At 43.8% G+C, this 18,513-nt stretch overlaps 1 protein-coding gene across 2 annotated transcripts in view; it reads left to right on the plus strand.

The window, feature by feature from the left end:
• Positions 1-10,860, plus strand: part of HMOX2 (heme oxygenase 2) — a 44,678-nt gene extending 33,818 nt beyond the window's left edge. For both annotated transcript variants that reach the window (XM_073648598.1, XM_073648597.1), the window contains exons 2-7: positions 1,384-1,605; positions 1,754-1,853; positions 3,697-3,814; positions 7,295-7,786; positions 9,404-9,521; positions 9,624-10,860. In XM_073648598.1, coding sequence (XP_073504699.1) covers positions 1,783-1,853; positions 3,697-3,814; positions 7,295-7,786; positions 9,404-9,521; positions 9,624-9,748 — 924 coding nt within the window. In that variant the 5' untranslated portion in view covers positions 1,384-1,605; positions 1,754-1,782 and the 3' untranslated portion in view covers positions 9,749-10,860. The remainder of the gene's footprint in view (positions 1-1,383; positions 1,606-1,753; positions 1,854-3,696; positions 3,815-7,294; positions 7,787-9,403; positions 9,522-9,623) is intronic.
• Positions 10,861-18,513: the final 7,653 nt, after the last annotated feature.

Here is an 18,513-nt window from a genome sequence, read left to right on the forward strand (position 1 = left end):
TTGTGATTTTATGAAATTTCTGGTAACATAATAAAATAACCACGACCGCAGCACTGGTGCTCCCCCTCCTGCCGTACATTGCTCTCACGACTGCTGCAGCCTGTCGCGGGTGACGCTGGCATGTATGGCGAAGTCGACTGACAACCACAATGGCCGCCGCCCAGCTCCTGATTGATAAATCTGCTTTTCCGTACAATGACGCTTCCCCTCCTCCGGTATCCGTACACCACTCACCAGAAGCCTGGTAAAACTGATGAATCAATCCTGTTGCGGGCCATATTGATTGTCCCGACAGGCTGCAGCGGTCACGACGTACGGCATGTGACAAATTCCAAGAATTTATATTAAAAGGGGTGCACTTTAAAAAAAAAAATAATAATGGATCCTGCTGAGGTCTGGAAGCGATACCTGCTCCATTTGGATGTCAGGAGATCACTGCTGTCTGTGATTAGCTGCAGCGGTCTGGTGACTAGGTTAGTTTGACTTCCCATCTCTTCTGGAGACGGTGGGTCGGTCAGCGTCCTCTCCCCTGTGTCTCGGTCTGTGTTGTTTGTTGTACTTGTTTTTTTATTTTGTACTTTTTACCTTTTTTATGTTCCGTATAATATCTCTATACTGTTCCCGCAGATCGCCGTCTGTAATATCTCTATACTGTTCCCGCGGATCGCCGTCTGTAATATCTCTATACTGTTCCCGCGGATCGCCGTCTGTAATATCTCTATACTGTTCCCGCAGATCGCCGTCTGTAATATCTCTATACTGTTCCCGCGGATCGCCGTCTGTAATATCTCTATACTGTTCCCGCAGATCGCCGTCTGTAATATCTCTATACTGTTCCCGCAGATCGCCGTCTGTAATATCTCTATACTGTTTCCGCAGATCGCCGTCTGTAATATCTCTATACTGTTCCCGCGGATCGCCGTCTGTAATATCTCTATACTGTTCCCGCGGATCGCCGTCTGTAATATCTCTATACTGTTCCCGCGGATCGCCGTCTGTAATATCTCTATACTGTTCCCGCGGATCGCCGTCTGTAATATCTCTATACTGTTCCCGCGGATCGCCGTCTGTAATATCTCTATACTGTTCCCGCGGATCGCCGTCTGTAATATCTCTATACTGTTCCCGCGGATCGCCGTCTGTAATATCTCTATGCTGTTCCCGCGGATCGCCGTCTGTAATATCTCTATGCTGTTCCCGCGGATCGCCGTCTGTAATATCTCTATGCTGTTCCCGCGGATCGCCGTCTGTAATATCTCTATGCTGTTCCCGCGGATCGCCGTCTGTAATATCTCTATGCTGTTCCCGCGGATCGCCGTCTGTAATATCTCTATGCTGTTCCCGCAGATCGCCGTGTGTAATATCTCTATGTTGTTCCCGCAGATCGCTGTCTCACGCCGCTTCTGCTGAGTCACGCCACAATCACTCGCTTCCTGTTTTTCGGGAACAGTCGGATCTGCTGAGTCACCTTTAGAGAAAAAAAAAGAAAATCCCTGACTGCAGCAGAGAAATACGGAAGTGATAACGGAGGCAGCTGCTGGGATTGCATATATACAGGTCGCCCCGCAGCCGGTCACCATCTCTGCGCTGTACGGACGACACACAGTAAGTGGCAGCAGATGGCAGGTATAGGGCGACTATAGGGACCCGGCGGGGGGGCTGGCTGCCTGCACACGAGGGGCCGGGCTTCTGGACCCTATAAGCTTTGTGCTCTCCAGCCTCATCCACTTCTGCCTCTTTTGTTTTCTAACAGAGCTCTGAAACTTTTATAACACAGACGCCATGACCTCCGCACAGGAAGAGAACGGGATCTACGGAGCCGTGTCCGGAGAGAAGGACCCCCAGCCGCTGAGGTGAGAGGGGGATCTGTGCACGTTATATGGCGGGGACATGTACAGGATTACTTGTTGTTTGTGAGCTGCGTCCGCCATGTCAGCTTAGATTGTCAGCTCTTGTGCCCCGCTCTATCCTGCATGTCGGAGATTTATAATTCAGGCTGCAATGGTGGCAACCAGTACCACTCCACCTGTACGTGTCCCATCACACCCGGGTTATTACGGGCAGCTTTTATGTGAGGCGTCGTTACATGAAAGATCCCGGCGTCAGCTTACGTTCACATGACCCAAATACATCAATCACACAAATCTCTCTCTCGTCTTAACAGTTTGTTACAATGTGTCAGCGCAGCTAAAACGTATCATTCCAGAACCCAGAGGACGGGATATACATAGGAAAGTCTCAGCCCCGTCGCTCAGGACCAGAAAAATAGTGAAAATAACGAGGAACTGAAACAGAGATTAGAAAGTTGGAGAATTTTTCATCACTACTTTTCTCTATCCGTATAGTTTTTGTACCTTTCTATTTTTCTTTTATAGAATTTTTTTTTTTTTACTATTTTGAGTTTTATTAGATGTAAAGTGCTAAATGTGAATCTTTCTGGGTGTTTAAGTTGTTTTTAGATTTCTTTTACCTTTTGTACGTGTCGTTATACATTCTCTCCTCTACGGAATCATAACAGACCCCTGGCGGAAATCCACACTTATTTTTCAGATTTTGATGATAGTTGAGGCATCTAGAGGGAAAACCTGTCCCATGTGGTGAAGGGAGGGGAGAACGGAGAGTGGGGGCGACGGGGAAGGAAAGGGGGAGGCGAAGGGAAGGGAGAGGGAATGCGAAGGGAAGGGAGAGGGGGTAAAGGGAGAGGGGAGGCGAAGGGAAGGGAGAGGGAATGCGAAGGGAAGGGAGAGGGGGTAAAGGGAGAGGGGAGGCGAAGGGAAGGGAGAGGGAATGCGAAGGGAAGGGAGAGGGAATGCAAAGGGAAGGGAGAGGGAATGCGAAGGGAAGGGAGAGGGAATGCGAAGGGAAGGGAGAGGGGGTAAAGGGAGAGGGAATGCGAAGGGAAGGGAGAGGGGGCGAAGGGCGAGGTGAGGCGAAGGGAAAGGAGAGGGAATGCGAAGGGAAGGGAAAGGGGGGGTGAAGTAGAGGGAAAGGTGAAAGGAAGGGAGAGTGGGGTGAAGGGAGAGGGGGTTGAGGAGAAGGGAGAGGGGGAAGAGCGTGTCTGGGTCTTGACTTTGATCACCAGGTCCCGTAGGAGCTGTGATAATGTCGGAGCTCATTGACTCATATGTAGAAGACAAACGGTTATAAGCCACCTCTGTCTTTTCCATGGGACATCAGATTTGTTTTTAAGATGAAAACCCAACCTATAGATTTCAGGCGCTTTACATATATCACACATTTATAGCGCGTGGTCCTAAATGGGGTAAATCTATTGAGGGTGGAGGAGCTTTAATTTTGTTTTGTTTTTTTTTATAGTTTTTTTTTCCTATTACATGCAAAGCCGTTTTCAAAATTCTGCCCATGTTCCATGGAAAAAGACTGCAGTTTAGCTCCACCTCTACCAGTCTCATGACGTCTCTCTGAGCTAGCACAGGAAACTGGCTGAATTCTGAATTCAGCTCTGAATGTGAACAGGAAAGAAAACATGACGAACCTGCAAAGTAAACGATTTACAGTTACACAATTTCATATAGAATTTAGCTGACTCCATTTTTTTCTCAAAATTGAGAAATTTCTTGCAGATTTTAGTCGCTTCCCTTTTTGCTGAGATTTCCTATAAATGAGAACGATCATCCTCTTAGTAATATACGATGCCAGCCATCTTGTCTGACCAGGTCTTCTCACTGTTTTCTCAAGGCCTACAGATCTGTCCGAGCTTCTCAAGGAAGGAACCAAGGTATCTCACGAGAAGGCGGAAAATACCAAATTCGTGAAGGATTTTCTCAAGGGTCAGATCAAGCGAGAATTATTTAAGGTGGGTGAAGACTGAGTGTAATACACGGACGGGCTGGGTCACCCAGTGACAGAACAATTCGCCTTGTGCCATCCCCTCCTGCCAGAATCCTGTTGAGTAGTTTCTAAGAAAGCTGGGTGGTCACCAGCATCCAATATGGCCGCCATTATAGCTGTCATCCAGCTTTCCGTAACTCCTGAACGGCAATTCTGACAGAACGGAATGATTTATAGCAGAGCAGGGATGATATCCCGTTACATGCGGCTTCTTGTACTTACTAGGATTAAGGCGGATTCCCGGAGCGGTGACATAAGAGAGCTGTATATCAGGTTTCATGCTGCTCTATATCCTCCGCAATCAGTAACAGAATGACTGTAGCTCAGCGGTATAATAATATATGTACAGTCCAGACCAAAAGTTTGGACACACCTCATTTAAAGATTTTTCTGTATTTTCATGACTTTGAAAATTGTACATTCACACTGAAGGCATCAAAACTATGAATTAACACATGTGGAATTATATACTTAACAAAAAAGTGTGAAACAACTGAAAATATGTCTTATATTCTAGGTTCTTCAAAGTAGCCGCCTTTTGCTTTGATGACTGCTTTGCACACTCTTGGCATTCTCTTGATGAGCTTCAAGAGGTAGTCAACGGAAATGGTTTTCACTTCACAGGTGTGCCGTGTCAGGTTTAATAAGTGGGATTTCTTGCCTTATAAATGGGGTTGGGACCATCAGTTGTGTTGTACAGAAGTCAGGTGGATACACAGCTGATAGTCCTACTGAATAGACTGTTAGAATTTGTATTATGGTAAGAAAAAAGCAGCTAAGTAAAGAAAAACGAGTGGCCATCATTACTTTAAGAAATGAAGGTCAGTCAGTGCGAAAAATTGGGAAAACTGTGAAAGTGTCCCCAAGTGCAGTTGCAAAAACCATCAAGTGCTACAAAGAAACTGGCTCACATGAGGACCGCCCCAGGAAAGGAAGACCAAGAGTCACCTCTGCTTCTGAGGATAAGTTTATCTGAGTCACCAGCCTCAGAAATCGCAGGTTAACAGCAGCTCAGATTAGAGACCAGGTCAATGTCACACAGAGTTCTAGCAGCAGACACATCTCTACAACAACTGTTAGAGGAGACTTTGTGCAGCAGACCTTCATGGTAAAATAGCTGCTAGGAAACCACTGCTAAGGACAGGAAACAAGCAGAAGAGACTTGTTTGGGCTAAAGAACACAAGGAATGAACATTAGACCAGTGGAAATCTGTGCTTTGGTCTGATGAGTCCAAATTTGAGATCTTTGGTTCCAACCACCGTGTCTTTGTGCGACGCAGAAAAGGTGAACGGATGGACTCTACATGCCTGGTTCCCACCGTGAAGCATGGAGGAGGAGGTGTGATGGTGTGGGGGGGCTTTGCTGGTGACACTGTTGGGGATTTATTCAAAATTGAAGGCATACTGAACCAGCATGGCTACCACAGCATCTTGCAGCGGCATGCTATTCCATCCGGTTTGCGTTTAGTTGGACCATCATTTATTTTTCAACAGGACAATGACCCCAAACACACCTCTAGGCTGTGTAAGGGCTAATTGACCAAGAAGAGTGATGGGGTGCTACGCCAGATGACCTGGCCTCCACAGTCACCAGACCTGAACCCAATCGAGATGGTTTGGGGTGAGCTGGACCGCAGAGTGAAGGAAAAAGGGCCAACAAGTGCTAAGCATCTCTGGGAACTCCTTCAAGATTGTTGGAAGACCATTTCTGGTGACTACCTCTTGAAGCTCATCAAGAGAATGCCAAGAGTGTGCAAAGCAGTCATCAAAGCAAAAGGTGGCTACTTTGAAGAACCTATAATATAAGACATATTTTCAGTTGTTTCACACTTTTTTGTTAAGTATATAATTCCACATGTGTTAATTCATAGTTTTGATGCCTTCAGTGTGAATGTACAATTTTCATAGTCATGAAAATACAGAAAAATCTTTAAATGAGAAGGTGTGTCCAAACTTTTGGTCTGTACTGTATATTATAGAAAAATATTTATTGAATTATAACAAGCATAGGTGATGAATCGCAGAACACAGGAAATACTAAAAACAACACGGTGGAGGGGCACCAATGGAGGGAGGTGCAATAAATAACATCAAATGTATAATCTACAGTACATTAAACATCCATCTATATACGCTGCTGAATAAAGTTTCTATAGGTAAAATGTGAACTTTATTATATTGTTAGGCACTGGCACTTTTATAAAGTACAGCTGTTATATGATGGTAAATAATGCCAAGTGGCAGATGCCAATGAGTTAGATCATGAATGAACTAGATTAGTCAGGTAAGGTATAAACTGGATATGACATCAAATATATAATATACAGTACATTAGACATCCATCAATATACACTGCTGAATGAAGTTTATGCAGGTACAGTGTGAATTTCCTACAGGTGCCAGTGCCTAACAGTGTAATAAAGTGCAGGTATTACATGATGATAGATAATGCCAAGTAGCAGATGCCTATAAGTCAAGTCATAAATTTAAATAAATTAGTCAGGTAAAAGGTGATGTCGCTGTTATTCCAAATTGAAGACGTCTTTAAGACGTGACTTTAGTGTCGATGGTAGATCTAATGTCTGAGAAATAATTTTTTTGTTCCCTTCTCCTGACTGATAACTTTCACCAGTGAGATCCCTTAGCTGTGTTGTCAGCTGTTTAAAGACCAGAAAATATCAGGAAAATCCTCCTATAACAACAGACCTTTCTATGGGCTTAATTAGGATCCTTTTAAATGATGGCGGCTGCACAGTGACTACTATGTACCATGAAAGTAAATGTGATTGGCTGATTCTGAACACAATCACATCCCCAATTATAAGAGGATGTTCACACTTATGTAACCACTAGTGTTGAGCGAGTATGTTCTATTAACCCTTTCGCCGAGTATGCTCGGGCCGAGCTCCGAGTAGTTACAGCTGCTCGGTGATATGGTTGAATCACTCCCGTGTGAATGATTTGCAACTGTTTGACAGCTTTATTACATGGGAGGAATGTCTATTTCTTACACATTCCTCACATGTAATAAAGCTGTCAAACAGTTGCAAATGATGCACACGGGAGCGATTCAACCATATCACCGAGCAGCTGTAAATTCTCGGAGCTCGGCCCGAGCATACTCGGACAGAACATACTCGCTCAACCCTAGTAACCACTTTATCATAGTTTACTTATTTCCCCTCAATGACTCAGTGGACTTGTACAGATTATCGGCAACATTAAAAGAAGAAAAAGTTCTGAAATTATGTTTCTTGGGAAGTTTTTTTTTCTTCATGACAGAAGCATGGCATTTTAACTGGGGCGTGTAGACTTTTTATATCCACTGTATGTATGCAAATGTGTTGTCTTTCCATCAGTATGTATATAACTCAGACGTATTAGTAACAGATGGATTGATAGCCTATAAATTCTTCACACCCCCTTGTTTGCATCTTGTATACAGCTCGCCACGGGTGCTCTGTACTACACGTATTCTGCACTGGAGGAGGAGCTTGACCGAAACAAGGAGAACCCAGCCATTGCTCCCCTGTATTTCCCTCAGGAGCTGCACAGGGCGGAGGCGCTACAGAAAGATGTCACCTACTTCTATGGTGAAGATTGGAAGGACACGATCCAGTGCTCCGAGGCCACACAGGCTTACGTAGACCGGATCCACCACTTAGGTCGTCACAAGCCAGAACTGTTGGTGGCTCACGCCTATACCAGGTACATGGGGGATCTGTCAGGAGGACAAGTCCTGAAGAAGGTGGCACAGAGGGCCCTGCACCTGCCCAGCACCGGGGAAGGGATCCAGTTCTACATGTTTGATAATGTCACCAATGCCCAGCAGTTCAAGCAACTCTACAGGGCCCGACTCAACACGCTGGAACTGAATGCCGAGGCGAAGGAGGACATGGTGGAAGAAGCAAACAAAGCCTTCCAGTTTAATATGCAGGTATGTGTCTAACAATGTCTGGAATTATGAGAACTATAATACTGCCCCTATGTATAAAAATATAACTACTATAATACTGCCCCTATGTACAAGAATATAACTACTATAATACTGCCCCCTATGTACAAGAATATAAATACTATAATACTGCTCCTATGTACAAGAATATAACTACTATAATACTGCCCCTATGTACAAGACTATAACTACTATAATACTGCCCCTATGTACAAGACTATAACTACTATAATACTGCCCCCTATGTACAAGAATATATCTACTATAATACTGCCCCTATGTACAAGAATATAACTACTATAATACTGCTCCTATGTACAAGAATATAACTACTATAATACTGCCCCTATGTACAAGAATATAACTACTATAATACTGCCCCTATGTACAAGAATATAACTACTATAATACTGCTCCTATGTACAAGAATATAACTACTATAATACTGCCCCTATGTACAAGAATATAACTACTATAATACTGCCCCCTATGTACAAGAATATAACTACTATAATACTGCCCCCTATGTTCAAGAATATACTATAATACTGCCCCCTATGTTCAAGAATATAACTACTATAATACTGCCCCCTATGTTCAAGAATATAACTACTATAATACTGCTCCTATTTATAAAAATATAACTACTATAATACTGCCCCCTGTGTACAAGAATATAACTACTATAATACTGCCCCTATGTACAAGAATATAACTACTATAATACTGCCCCCTATGTACAAGAATATAACTACTATAATACTGCTCCTATTTATAAAAATATAACTACTATAATACTGCCCCCTGTGTACAAGAATAACAACTACTATGATACTGCCCCTATGTACTAGAATATAACTACTATAATACTGCTCCCTATGTACAAGAATATAACTACTATAATACTGCCCCTATGTACAACAATATAACTACTATAATACTGCCCCCCTATGTACAGGAATATAACTGCTATAATACTTCCCCTATGTACAAGAATATAACTACTATAATACTGCTCCCTATGTACAGGAATATAACTGCTATAATACTGCCCCCTATGTACAAGAATATAACTACTATAATACTACTCCTATGTACAAGAATATAACTACTATAATACTGCTCCTATGTATAAGAATATAACTACTATAATACTGCTCCTATGTATAAGAATATAACTACTATAATACTGCCCCCTATGTATAAGAATATAACTACTATAATACTGCCCCCTATGTATAAGAAATAACTACTATAATGCTGCTCCTATGTACAAGAATATAACTACTATAATACTGCTCCTATGTACAAGAATATAACTACTATAATACTGCCCCCTATGTACAAGAATATAACTACTATAATACTGCCCCTATGTACAAGAATATAACTACTATAATACTGTCCCCTATGTACATGAATATAACTACTATAATACTGCTCCTATGTACAAGAATATAACTACTATAATACTGTCCCCTATGTACATGAATATAACTACTATAATACTGCCTCCTATGTACATGAATATAACTACTATATTACAGCCTCCTATATTGAACTGATTGTGTTAATTCTGTAATTCTTCATTTTCTGAAGGTATTTGAGGAGTTGGATAAGATAGGAACCACCATCCCTGATGAAGCACAAGATGGCGGCCTTCCAGTTCATGATGGGAAGGGAGATCTTCGCAAATGCCCGTATTATGCTGCTAAAGGTGCGTGTTGGTGTCACACATTATATACGGTATATTCACATATATATAAACGCACAGTGTAGTGATGTGCAGGGGTCTCATCTCCTTCCTTCTCTCTCACAGATGCGGTCTCCTCAGGATGTCCACTCCACGCTGCAGTGGCTCTAACAGGTCGCCCGGAAGTAAAAGCATTGCTAGCCGCTTTCGCTGCCGCCATCGCTGCCACCATCGCTTGGTATCTCATGTGATCCGGGTCACTATTTGGTTTTTCGGACTCTGTTTGGAAGGTTTCAGCCACACGGACATTAACATTCCCATTACAATGCCCCCTCCCCCGATGACAGGTTGGGTTGTGATTTCTTCCTGCTGTGATTTTTGTCCTGCTTAATCCATAGACTGCCATTAATGAACCGCCAAAGGGGAGTGGCTCGGCCTAGGGAATATTAACCCTTTAATGTTCAGATTGAGGGGCTATATGCATTATAACTGTGTTATAATAGGTCAATGAGCACAGCCACATGTAGAATAGGTTTTACCCTAGAAGTCGCCATCGTGCCGCCATGCTTTATACTCCATACACTAGCCATGGTGGCAGGGGGGCTGCTCATCTCCCACTTGTGTTACATGATGTGTTGAGAGGATTTAGCCATATGTATATGCAACGCTCCCAAAGATGATTTCATGAGTTATTACGGATGAAGTATTAACGGCTTGGTGCTGCCACGCGAGGAAGCCATCTTGTTTTTTGGAGCTGGGGTTCCTCGTAGATCTTTAGATACACTGTGATGACAAAACGGCCGGCCATCGACACAGCCTGGAATTTCGTGCCTCTTTGAGAATCCATTCACTTCTAACATTTTACTCATCAGATTTTACATATCGATCTATGGAGATCGTTCAGCCAATATGGCTGCCGCGACACTTTTCCTGCAATGGGATTTTGCCTAGGGGTACATCTCCTGTGTCCCTTTTTACTTCAAGTAGGCAAGAATCTGACCATTGCTGTTGTTTGTGAACCAGATTTTCCAGAAATGGATTTCTCTTTACTAAGGATTTGGATTTTTTAGTAATGTAGAAGGTGGGGGGGGAGGGTGACACTGTGCAAATTTCACCAGTAACAGAGACTAGGTAGAGGCGGCCATGTTGGTGACCCTAGATTACAGCGAGGCGCAAATAACATTATACCTCATTACTCCATCATTGGTTCGGCTAGAAAATGGCCGCCTCTTGCCGTCCTTCATTCTTATAAGGTAACGGTTGTGCGAGTGTTCAGAGCTCGGATACCTAAGCGTATCGCAGGCCTGAGCCTTTGGAGATGGCAAAAGGAGCTTTTTGTGTAACTTAATAAATTATATTAAAATATCGAATGTGTAAGTTGTTCCTCGTTCAGATGCTTTTGTCATGGATAAGCAACGCCCGTCTAGTCACTTCATCAATCATGTATTATGTTCACCACCACCCACAGCCATGGAGGCTTCGACAAAATACGGGGCACTGAACCTCTCTTGCGTTTTGGCCGAACTGTTTTATAATCCACGGCAACCAATCAGCTTCTTATTCCATCAGAGCAGCCAATGAGAGCTCGGCTTTCGCTTTACCTCAGCAGTGTAAGAAATAACTGACGTGGTCGTCTACTTCCTGTCTGTGTTTCTCTGTGGAAAGCCGTAGGATTGTGAATGTCCCCATCATGGCGGGTATGTGATGGTGAAGACCCATGTACCCGGCACATCGTAATATGATGGCAGTCGGCCATTTAGACTCGTCATGATAGATCATGGCGGATAAAGCGTGGTTCTATGTAACTGGGCGTTTCACCTCACAGAACAATATGGACCTAAAAACAGAAAATCTCTCAATCGTGACCTGGAAATCTGCGTTTGGTGCTCGGATGGTGGGTTTTATATTCTGTGGTGAGAATGTGAACACGTCCAATGTACGTGGGGCTTCTTCCTGCAATTTTTTTGCACAGGGTCCTGCTCTTTGTAGCTCCCGTTGGAGACCCCTTTAGTAAAACATTCTCCCCCGCTGCCAGGTCTCAGAATAATGATCTTTGGTTGCTGATAGAAATGGCTTTCTCTCCTGCTTGTCAGGGGAGGATCAGAGTCTCTGCAGTAGATGGCGGTATAACTGATAAGACGTTCTGCAGGATTATATTGTCCTATGTACATGCGCTGCCAGAGGGGGAAGGAGACTGATTCTGTCAAAATCCCAACCTCAAAAGCACAGAATAGCTGCAGCACCAAGTCATGTGGAAGCAAAAAATGCCAAAAAAGGTATCTTGATAATAGAAAAAAAGATGACTCAAGGACTAACCGTTTTGTCGAACCACAATGAGTGAAGTATTTTGGCCCTATGTAAGTAATGGGAAAATGAATATGAACCCACAGCGGCCACAGGATAAAAAGCCACCTTGGTCACGGCCTGTGGGGAGCAGTGTAGTGGAAGCACTAGGCATCGGCTGACCACATGTGGGCTGACTGAAGCGTTAGCCATCTTGTTTAGTGTGGTACCCTTAAATATGACATCAATGAATGTAATTTTCTTCACTGCAATTAAGGAGTGCTGTGGACTTTCCTATATTGTAACTATGAGGCCACGGCCCCACTATCAGTATTTGGTCAGTATTTTTTCTCAGGAGGGGAAGCCAAAACCAGGTGAGGAACAATCAGTGAAAAGGTATAATAGAAACAAGTCACCAATTCTGCATTTATCACCCACTCCTGAGAAAAAACACTGACCGAATACTGACCAAATACTGATAGTGAGGCCGTGGCCTAAAGGGTATCCTCTATGTCTAGTGGAGGAAAGAAAAAGTTTCTGCACCAACATAAATAATTCTATGCCTGATGAAGAGACCTGAGTAGTCTCGAAAGTTTGCAATTTTCGAAAGTTTCCATCTTTTCAGTAGCCATTAAAAGGTATCAACCACTGAGGACGCTCAAATTGTAATATTTTTCCAACATAAATGAGAATTTTTTTACTGTAAGAGCACTGAGAGCATGGAACGCCATGCCAGAGGGCAGTAGTTGTGGTGCATTTACTACAAGAATTTATAAGGGGCATGGGTGCCTTTTTTGAAAGTCATAATATCACAAGTTTTGGCTCCTTTATTCTTAGAAGTGCAGCATTGATACAGGGAATTATTCTGATTGTCAGATTTGGAGTCTGGAAGGATTTTTTCCATTTTTTAGGATGAGGAAAATTGACTTTTGCATTAATGAGTCGGGGGCGGGGGAATATGCTGAACAAGTTTTGCCATGTATTGTTTTTGCCATGTAAAGTATGTTACGCTACGCTATCGTTCCTCGTGGTTACCCTGTAGGATAGCCTCAGCAGGCCTCCTCACATTTCTGCTTTGTTACGTCATAATCAATTATAGGAATTTTAGGAAAGCATTGAATCTGCGGAGTCATCTTTTTAGTAAAAAAAAAATAATCCCTAACTGCAGCAGAGAAATACGGAAGTGATAACGGAGGCAGCTGCTGGGATTGCATATATACAGGTCACCCTGCAGCTGGTCATGTGCGCTGCTCAGTACACAGGCCGGGATGAGGGATGGGCCAGGTAGGCACCTGCCTAGGGCACCATTTCCTGCCTACCCGAAAGGGGCGCATTTCAGAGGAAAAAGAAACCCTGACATTGCTGAATGCCTGTGGCCACCCGTCACCTTCCTTCGACCGCAGGCGGTCAGTACAGTGATGGCCAGTGTGCAGGCACAGGGGAGCAGTGTCAGTCACTCCTCTCTCTGTCTGGTCCCCGGCTGTTGCTCCTACCTTGCACTCAATTGTATTCAGGTCTGTAATGCGCGAATACAATTGATGTCGGCTCTGCCCAGGACAGGAGCAGAGGAGCTGTAATTAGCTCTCTGCTCTGCCGGGAACTCCTGCACACATAGAGGATGTCGGACGTCGCGATGCAGTGACGTCATCGCACCATCCAGCGCCCACTGCTGCACCAGATGGAAGAGGAGATGGAGCTGCGCTTGACAGGGAACCTGGGTTAGGTGAGTATAAGCTTTTTTATTTTTACATTCTATTATTTTCCTAATGAATGGAGGCTATTATTCCTTGGTCCTGTGGGGACAATAAAAGAGGGTCTGGCTATGGGGACATGACAAGGGGGCTGTGGGGACATAAAAGGGTGATTATACTATATTGGGTGCTGTTGGGAAACTTATATTGGGGGCTGTTTGGGCATTATACTGTATATTGGGGGGCTGTGGTAGATATACTCTGTGGGGTGCTGTGGGTGACATTATACTGTGTATAAGAGGCTGTAAGGGATACTGTATCGGTGACAAGGGGGCCATAATACTTTATGGGGTGCTGTGGGGACCATCACACTATATAATGGGGGGCTGTAGTGGACATTATAATGTGTATTGAGGGCTGTTGTGGATACTATACTGAATGGGTGGCTGTGGTGACCATCATACTGTAGGAGGACAGTGAGGAGGGGGTACAGTTTGGAGAGGATAATGTGGTGGGCAGGATGAACAGTGTGAAAAAAAGTCACAGTATGAATATGGAGAGGGGGCAGCATGACATGGGGGCACAGTATGGAGAGAGGTCAGCTTGGCGTGGCACAGTGTAGCACTATAGAGAGTGTAAGGGAAAACAGTGGAGAGGGGACAGCCATGATTCATAGGGAATAATACCAAAAAAGAAGGGGAGTAAATACAACACGCAAAATCAAATCACATGAGATTTTATTAAGTAAATTGAGTTAAAACAATAGCATAAAAAATATATAAAGGGGAAATTTGAGCAGCGTAATTCCTGAACACACACAATCACAATACGTGCAAAATTGAAGACCACCGAAAAATCCAAATATAAGATTATGGAGACAAAGGTGCAACAAGGGTAATCGAATATGAAATCACACTGAAATAATACCGCCATCTAGTGGACAAATAAAGGTGTGACCGAATTACATTCTGAGAGAGCAGAGCACCAGAAGTATAAAAAGTGCATGTGCATGAGGACAAACAGGTCAATGACCCCAAACATACTTCAAGAAGCCCCCAGAAATGGATGGAAACAAAGCACTGGAGAGGTCTGAAGTGACAGCAATGAGTCCGGATCTAAATCCCATTGACCCCTCTGAAGAGATGTCAAAAATTGCTGTTAGGAGAAGACGCCTTCACATATGAGAGACCTGGAGACGTTTGTAAGAAGAGTCCAAGATTCCAGTTTAGAGGTGTAAGAAGCTTGATGATGGTTATAGGAAGCGATTGATTGCAGTTATTTATTCCAAAGGGCGTGCAACCAAATATTAAGTTGAGGGTATCAACAATTTTGACCGGACCATTTTTGGGGTTTAGTGTGAAGTTATGTTTAATTTGTCATTTTTTTTTCTGTTATTTCAATACACACAAAGGAAATAAACATGTGTATAGCAAAAGATATGTAATTGCATTAATTATCCGGGAGAAATACTTCATTTTCTGCCACAATTTCAAGGGTGCCAACACTTTCTTCCATGAGTACCAGGAGTTCAGTGATGTCTACAGCAAGAAAAAAAGCTGATCAACTACTTCCTCATCGTCCTTACGTCCCATTGAATTTATTCCTGGAGCATCCATTCCGTTTGGGCGAATTTACAATCTTTCTGAACCAGAATTAAAAGTACGAAGAGAATACTAGAATGAAAATTTAGAGAAAGGCTTAATTTGACCCTCTTAATCCCAGCTGGGGGCACTCTTGTTATTTTTAGAAAAGAAAGACTCCACCCTCCACCATGTAATGATTACAGAGAAAGAAATAAGATTACCATTAACCACTTAATGACTGGGTCATTTTTGCATTTTCGTTTTTTGCTCCCCTTCTTCCCAGAGCCATAACTTTTTTATTTTTATTTTTTGGTCAGTATGGCCATGTGAGGGCTTATTTTTTGTGGAACAAGTTGTTCTTTTGGAAGACATCACTGGTTTTACCATATCATGTACTGGAAAATGGGGAAAAAAATTCAAGTGTGGTGAAATTGCAAAAAAAAAGTGCAATTCCACATTTTTTTTTTTTTTTTTACCATGTTCACTAAATGCTAAAACTGACCTGCCATCATTATTTTCCAGGTCGTTACCAGTTCATAGACACCAAACATATATAGATTCTTTTTTATTTAAGTGGTGAAAAAAATCCAAAGTTTGTTAAAAAAAAAATGGCGCCATTTTCCGAGACCCGTTGCATCTCCATTTTTCAGGATCTGGGGCCGGGTGGGGCTTATTTTTTACGCGCTGAGCTGACGTTTTTATTGATACCATTTTGGGGTAGAGCCGATGTTTTGATCGCCCGTTATTGCATTTTATTGCAATGTTTCGGCAGCCAAAAAACGTAATTCTGGTTTAGAATTTTTTTCTTGTTACGCCGTTTACCGATCGGATTAATTCTTTTTTTATATTAATAGATTTGGTGATTCTGAATGTGGCAATAGCAAAAATGTGTATGTGTGATTTTTTTTTTATTGTTTTATTTTGAATGGGGCAAAAGTGGGGGATTTAAACTTTTAGATTTTTTTTATTTTTTTAATATTTTTAAAAACATTTTTTTTTACCTTTTGCATACTTCAATAGTCTCCATGGGAGACTTGAAGCTGCAATTACCTGATCGCCTCTGCTACATACAGGCGATGAGCAGATCGCCTCTGTGTAGCAGATTTGCTCACTTGCTATGAGCACCGATCGCTGGGCGGTGCTCATAGCAATGACAACCGCAGGGGTCTCCTGCAGACTCCGGGTTGTCTTGCCAACCCATTGGCGACCCGCGATCATGTGACGGGGTCGCCGATGGGCGGAGCCAACGACGTGCTTTTGGGAAGCGCAAGTTAAATGCCGCTGTCAGAGATTGACAGTGGCATGCAACTAGTTAACAGCCGCGGGCGGATCGCGATTCCACTCGCGGCTGTTGCGGGCACATGTCAGCTGTATAGATCATCTGCCATGTGCCCGGAAAGGTGAAAACTTTTGAGTTTTCATTGGCTGTAAGCCATAATCATCAACATTAACAGAAATAAACACTTGAAATAGATCAATCTGTTTGTAATGACTATATAATATAGAAGTTTCACTTTTTGGATTGAAGAACTGAAATAAATTAACTTTTTTGATGATATTCTAATTTTGTGAGATGCTCCTGTATGTCTCCAAAACTGATCTTCTCAAAATCCTCAAGCTAGTTGATTCTAAACTTGCAGGACATCCTGGAATTATGAAAACTCATGAACTACTGGTTCGTTGATTTTGGTGGCCTAATTGTAGGAAGCATAGGCGGATTACAATGATGGCGATCTGGGCTACCGCCCGGGGCCCCGGGCCTCCAGGGAACCCGGGGCTCTGGGGTGTCTATGGCCAGATTGCCCTCATTATATGTGCGGCACCGCAGCACATACCGGCAGACAGTGACGGGGGGGCCCCCGGACCGCTCCCCCAGCAGCGGCGCACGGCCGCTACTTCTTCTTCGGCCGGGCCAGCACTGCAGCTGTTAACTTCCCTGTGCTGGCCCGGCCACGTCACTGCTAGGAGACACGGCCCTGTCTCCTAGCTGTGACGTCACGCAGTGCGCGCCCGGCCTGCACTGCTGCACCGGAGAGGAGCAGGAGGATGGTGAGTGTGTGTGTGTGAGAGTGTGTATGTGTGTGTGTATGTGTGATTGAGTGTGTGTGTGTGTGTGTGCAGGCAGATATCATTGTGTGATGTCTGTTTATATGTATTTTTGTGTTTCAAATGTGTTTATGCGTGTATGTATATGTCTGTATATGTTTGTGTGTGCGTGACTGCGTGCGGCCTCCCGCTGTGTATAGATGGCGCCGTGCGGCCTCCCACTGTGTATACATGGCTACTTGCGGCCTCCCGCTGTATATAGATGGCTACGTTCGACCTCCCGCTGTGTATTGATGGCGCCATGCGGCCTCGCGCTGTGTATTGATGGCTACGTGCGGCCTCCTGCTGTCTATAGATGGCTACGTGTGGCCTCCTGCTGTGTATAGATGGCTACGTGTGGCCTCCCGCTGTGTATAGATGGCTACGTGCGGCCTCCTGCTGTGTATAGATGGCTACGTGTGGCCTCCCGCTGTGTATAGGTGGCTACGTGCGGCCTCCTGCTGTGTATAGATGGCTACATGTGCTCAATATTGAGTCATACAATTAATGTAAGGCTATGTGCCCACGATGCAGAAATGCTCCGGATTTTTTTTTGAGCATTTCTGCATCTCCCTGGCAGAAAAAATGCATGCGGATTGTACATGCGGATTGTACATGCGGATTGTACATGCGGATTGTACATGCGGATTGTACATGCATTTTTCCTGCCAGGGACATGCGGATGTGAAGCGTTCTTCACATGCATTTCCGCATGCGGGTTGACAAGCGATTTCCAAGCGATTTTAGCATCACTTGGAAAGTGCTTGACAACTTGGTCACACTATATAAATCTATGCAACCGGCATGGATTTATGTAGTGTGACCGTAAAAGAATGGTAAAAAATAAAAAATAAATATATAATTACCTTCTGATGGCCTGCCGACGTCAGCGGTCGCGTGACCTGTCACATGACTAAATGACGTCACGGCAGGTCCTTTTCAGACCATCGCGAGCTGCCGGCAAGCCAGGACGCATCGGATAAAGGCATCGGGGGCCATCACAAGGTAAGTATAATATTTATTTTTTATTTTATTCTTTTTTTTACAGGTACTATGGTACCCGGGTCCGGAGGAGAGTCTCCTCTTCTCCAGACCCGGGTACCATCCGCACATTGAAACGCATGTAATCCGCATGTACAGATGCAGTAATGCAGATTCCATGTGTTCCAAATCAAGTCAATGGCGGCGAAAACGCCGCGCTTCCGCAAAATAATTGGCAATGCTGCGGATTTTTCCGCAATGATAATCCGCACGGGAAATTTCCGCAGCATGTGCACAGCACATGCGGATTATCATTGGGGAACATGGCAGACCTTCTACCAAGCGTTTTTTAAGCGTTTCTGCAGCGGAATTGCTTAAAAAACGCATAGTGGG

Source organism: Phyllobates terribilis, unplaced genomic scaffold (genome assembly GCF_046119375.1).
Source record: "Phyllobates terribilis strain yellow unplaced genomic scaffold, ASM4611937v1 Scaffold_9__5_contigs__length_417890890, whole genome shotgun sequence".
NCBI classification, from domain to species: domain Eukaryota; kingdom Metazoa; phylum Chordata; class Amphibia; order Anura; family Dendrobatidae; genus Phyllobates; species Phyllobates terribilis.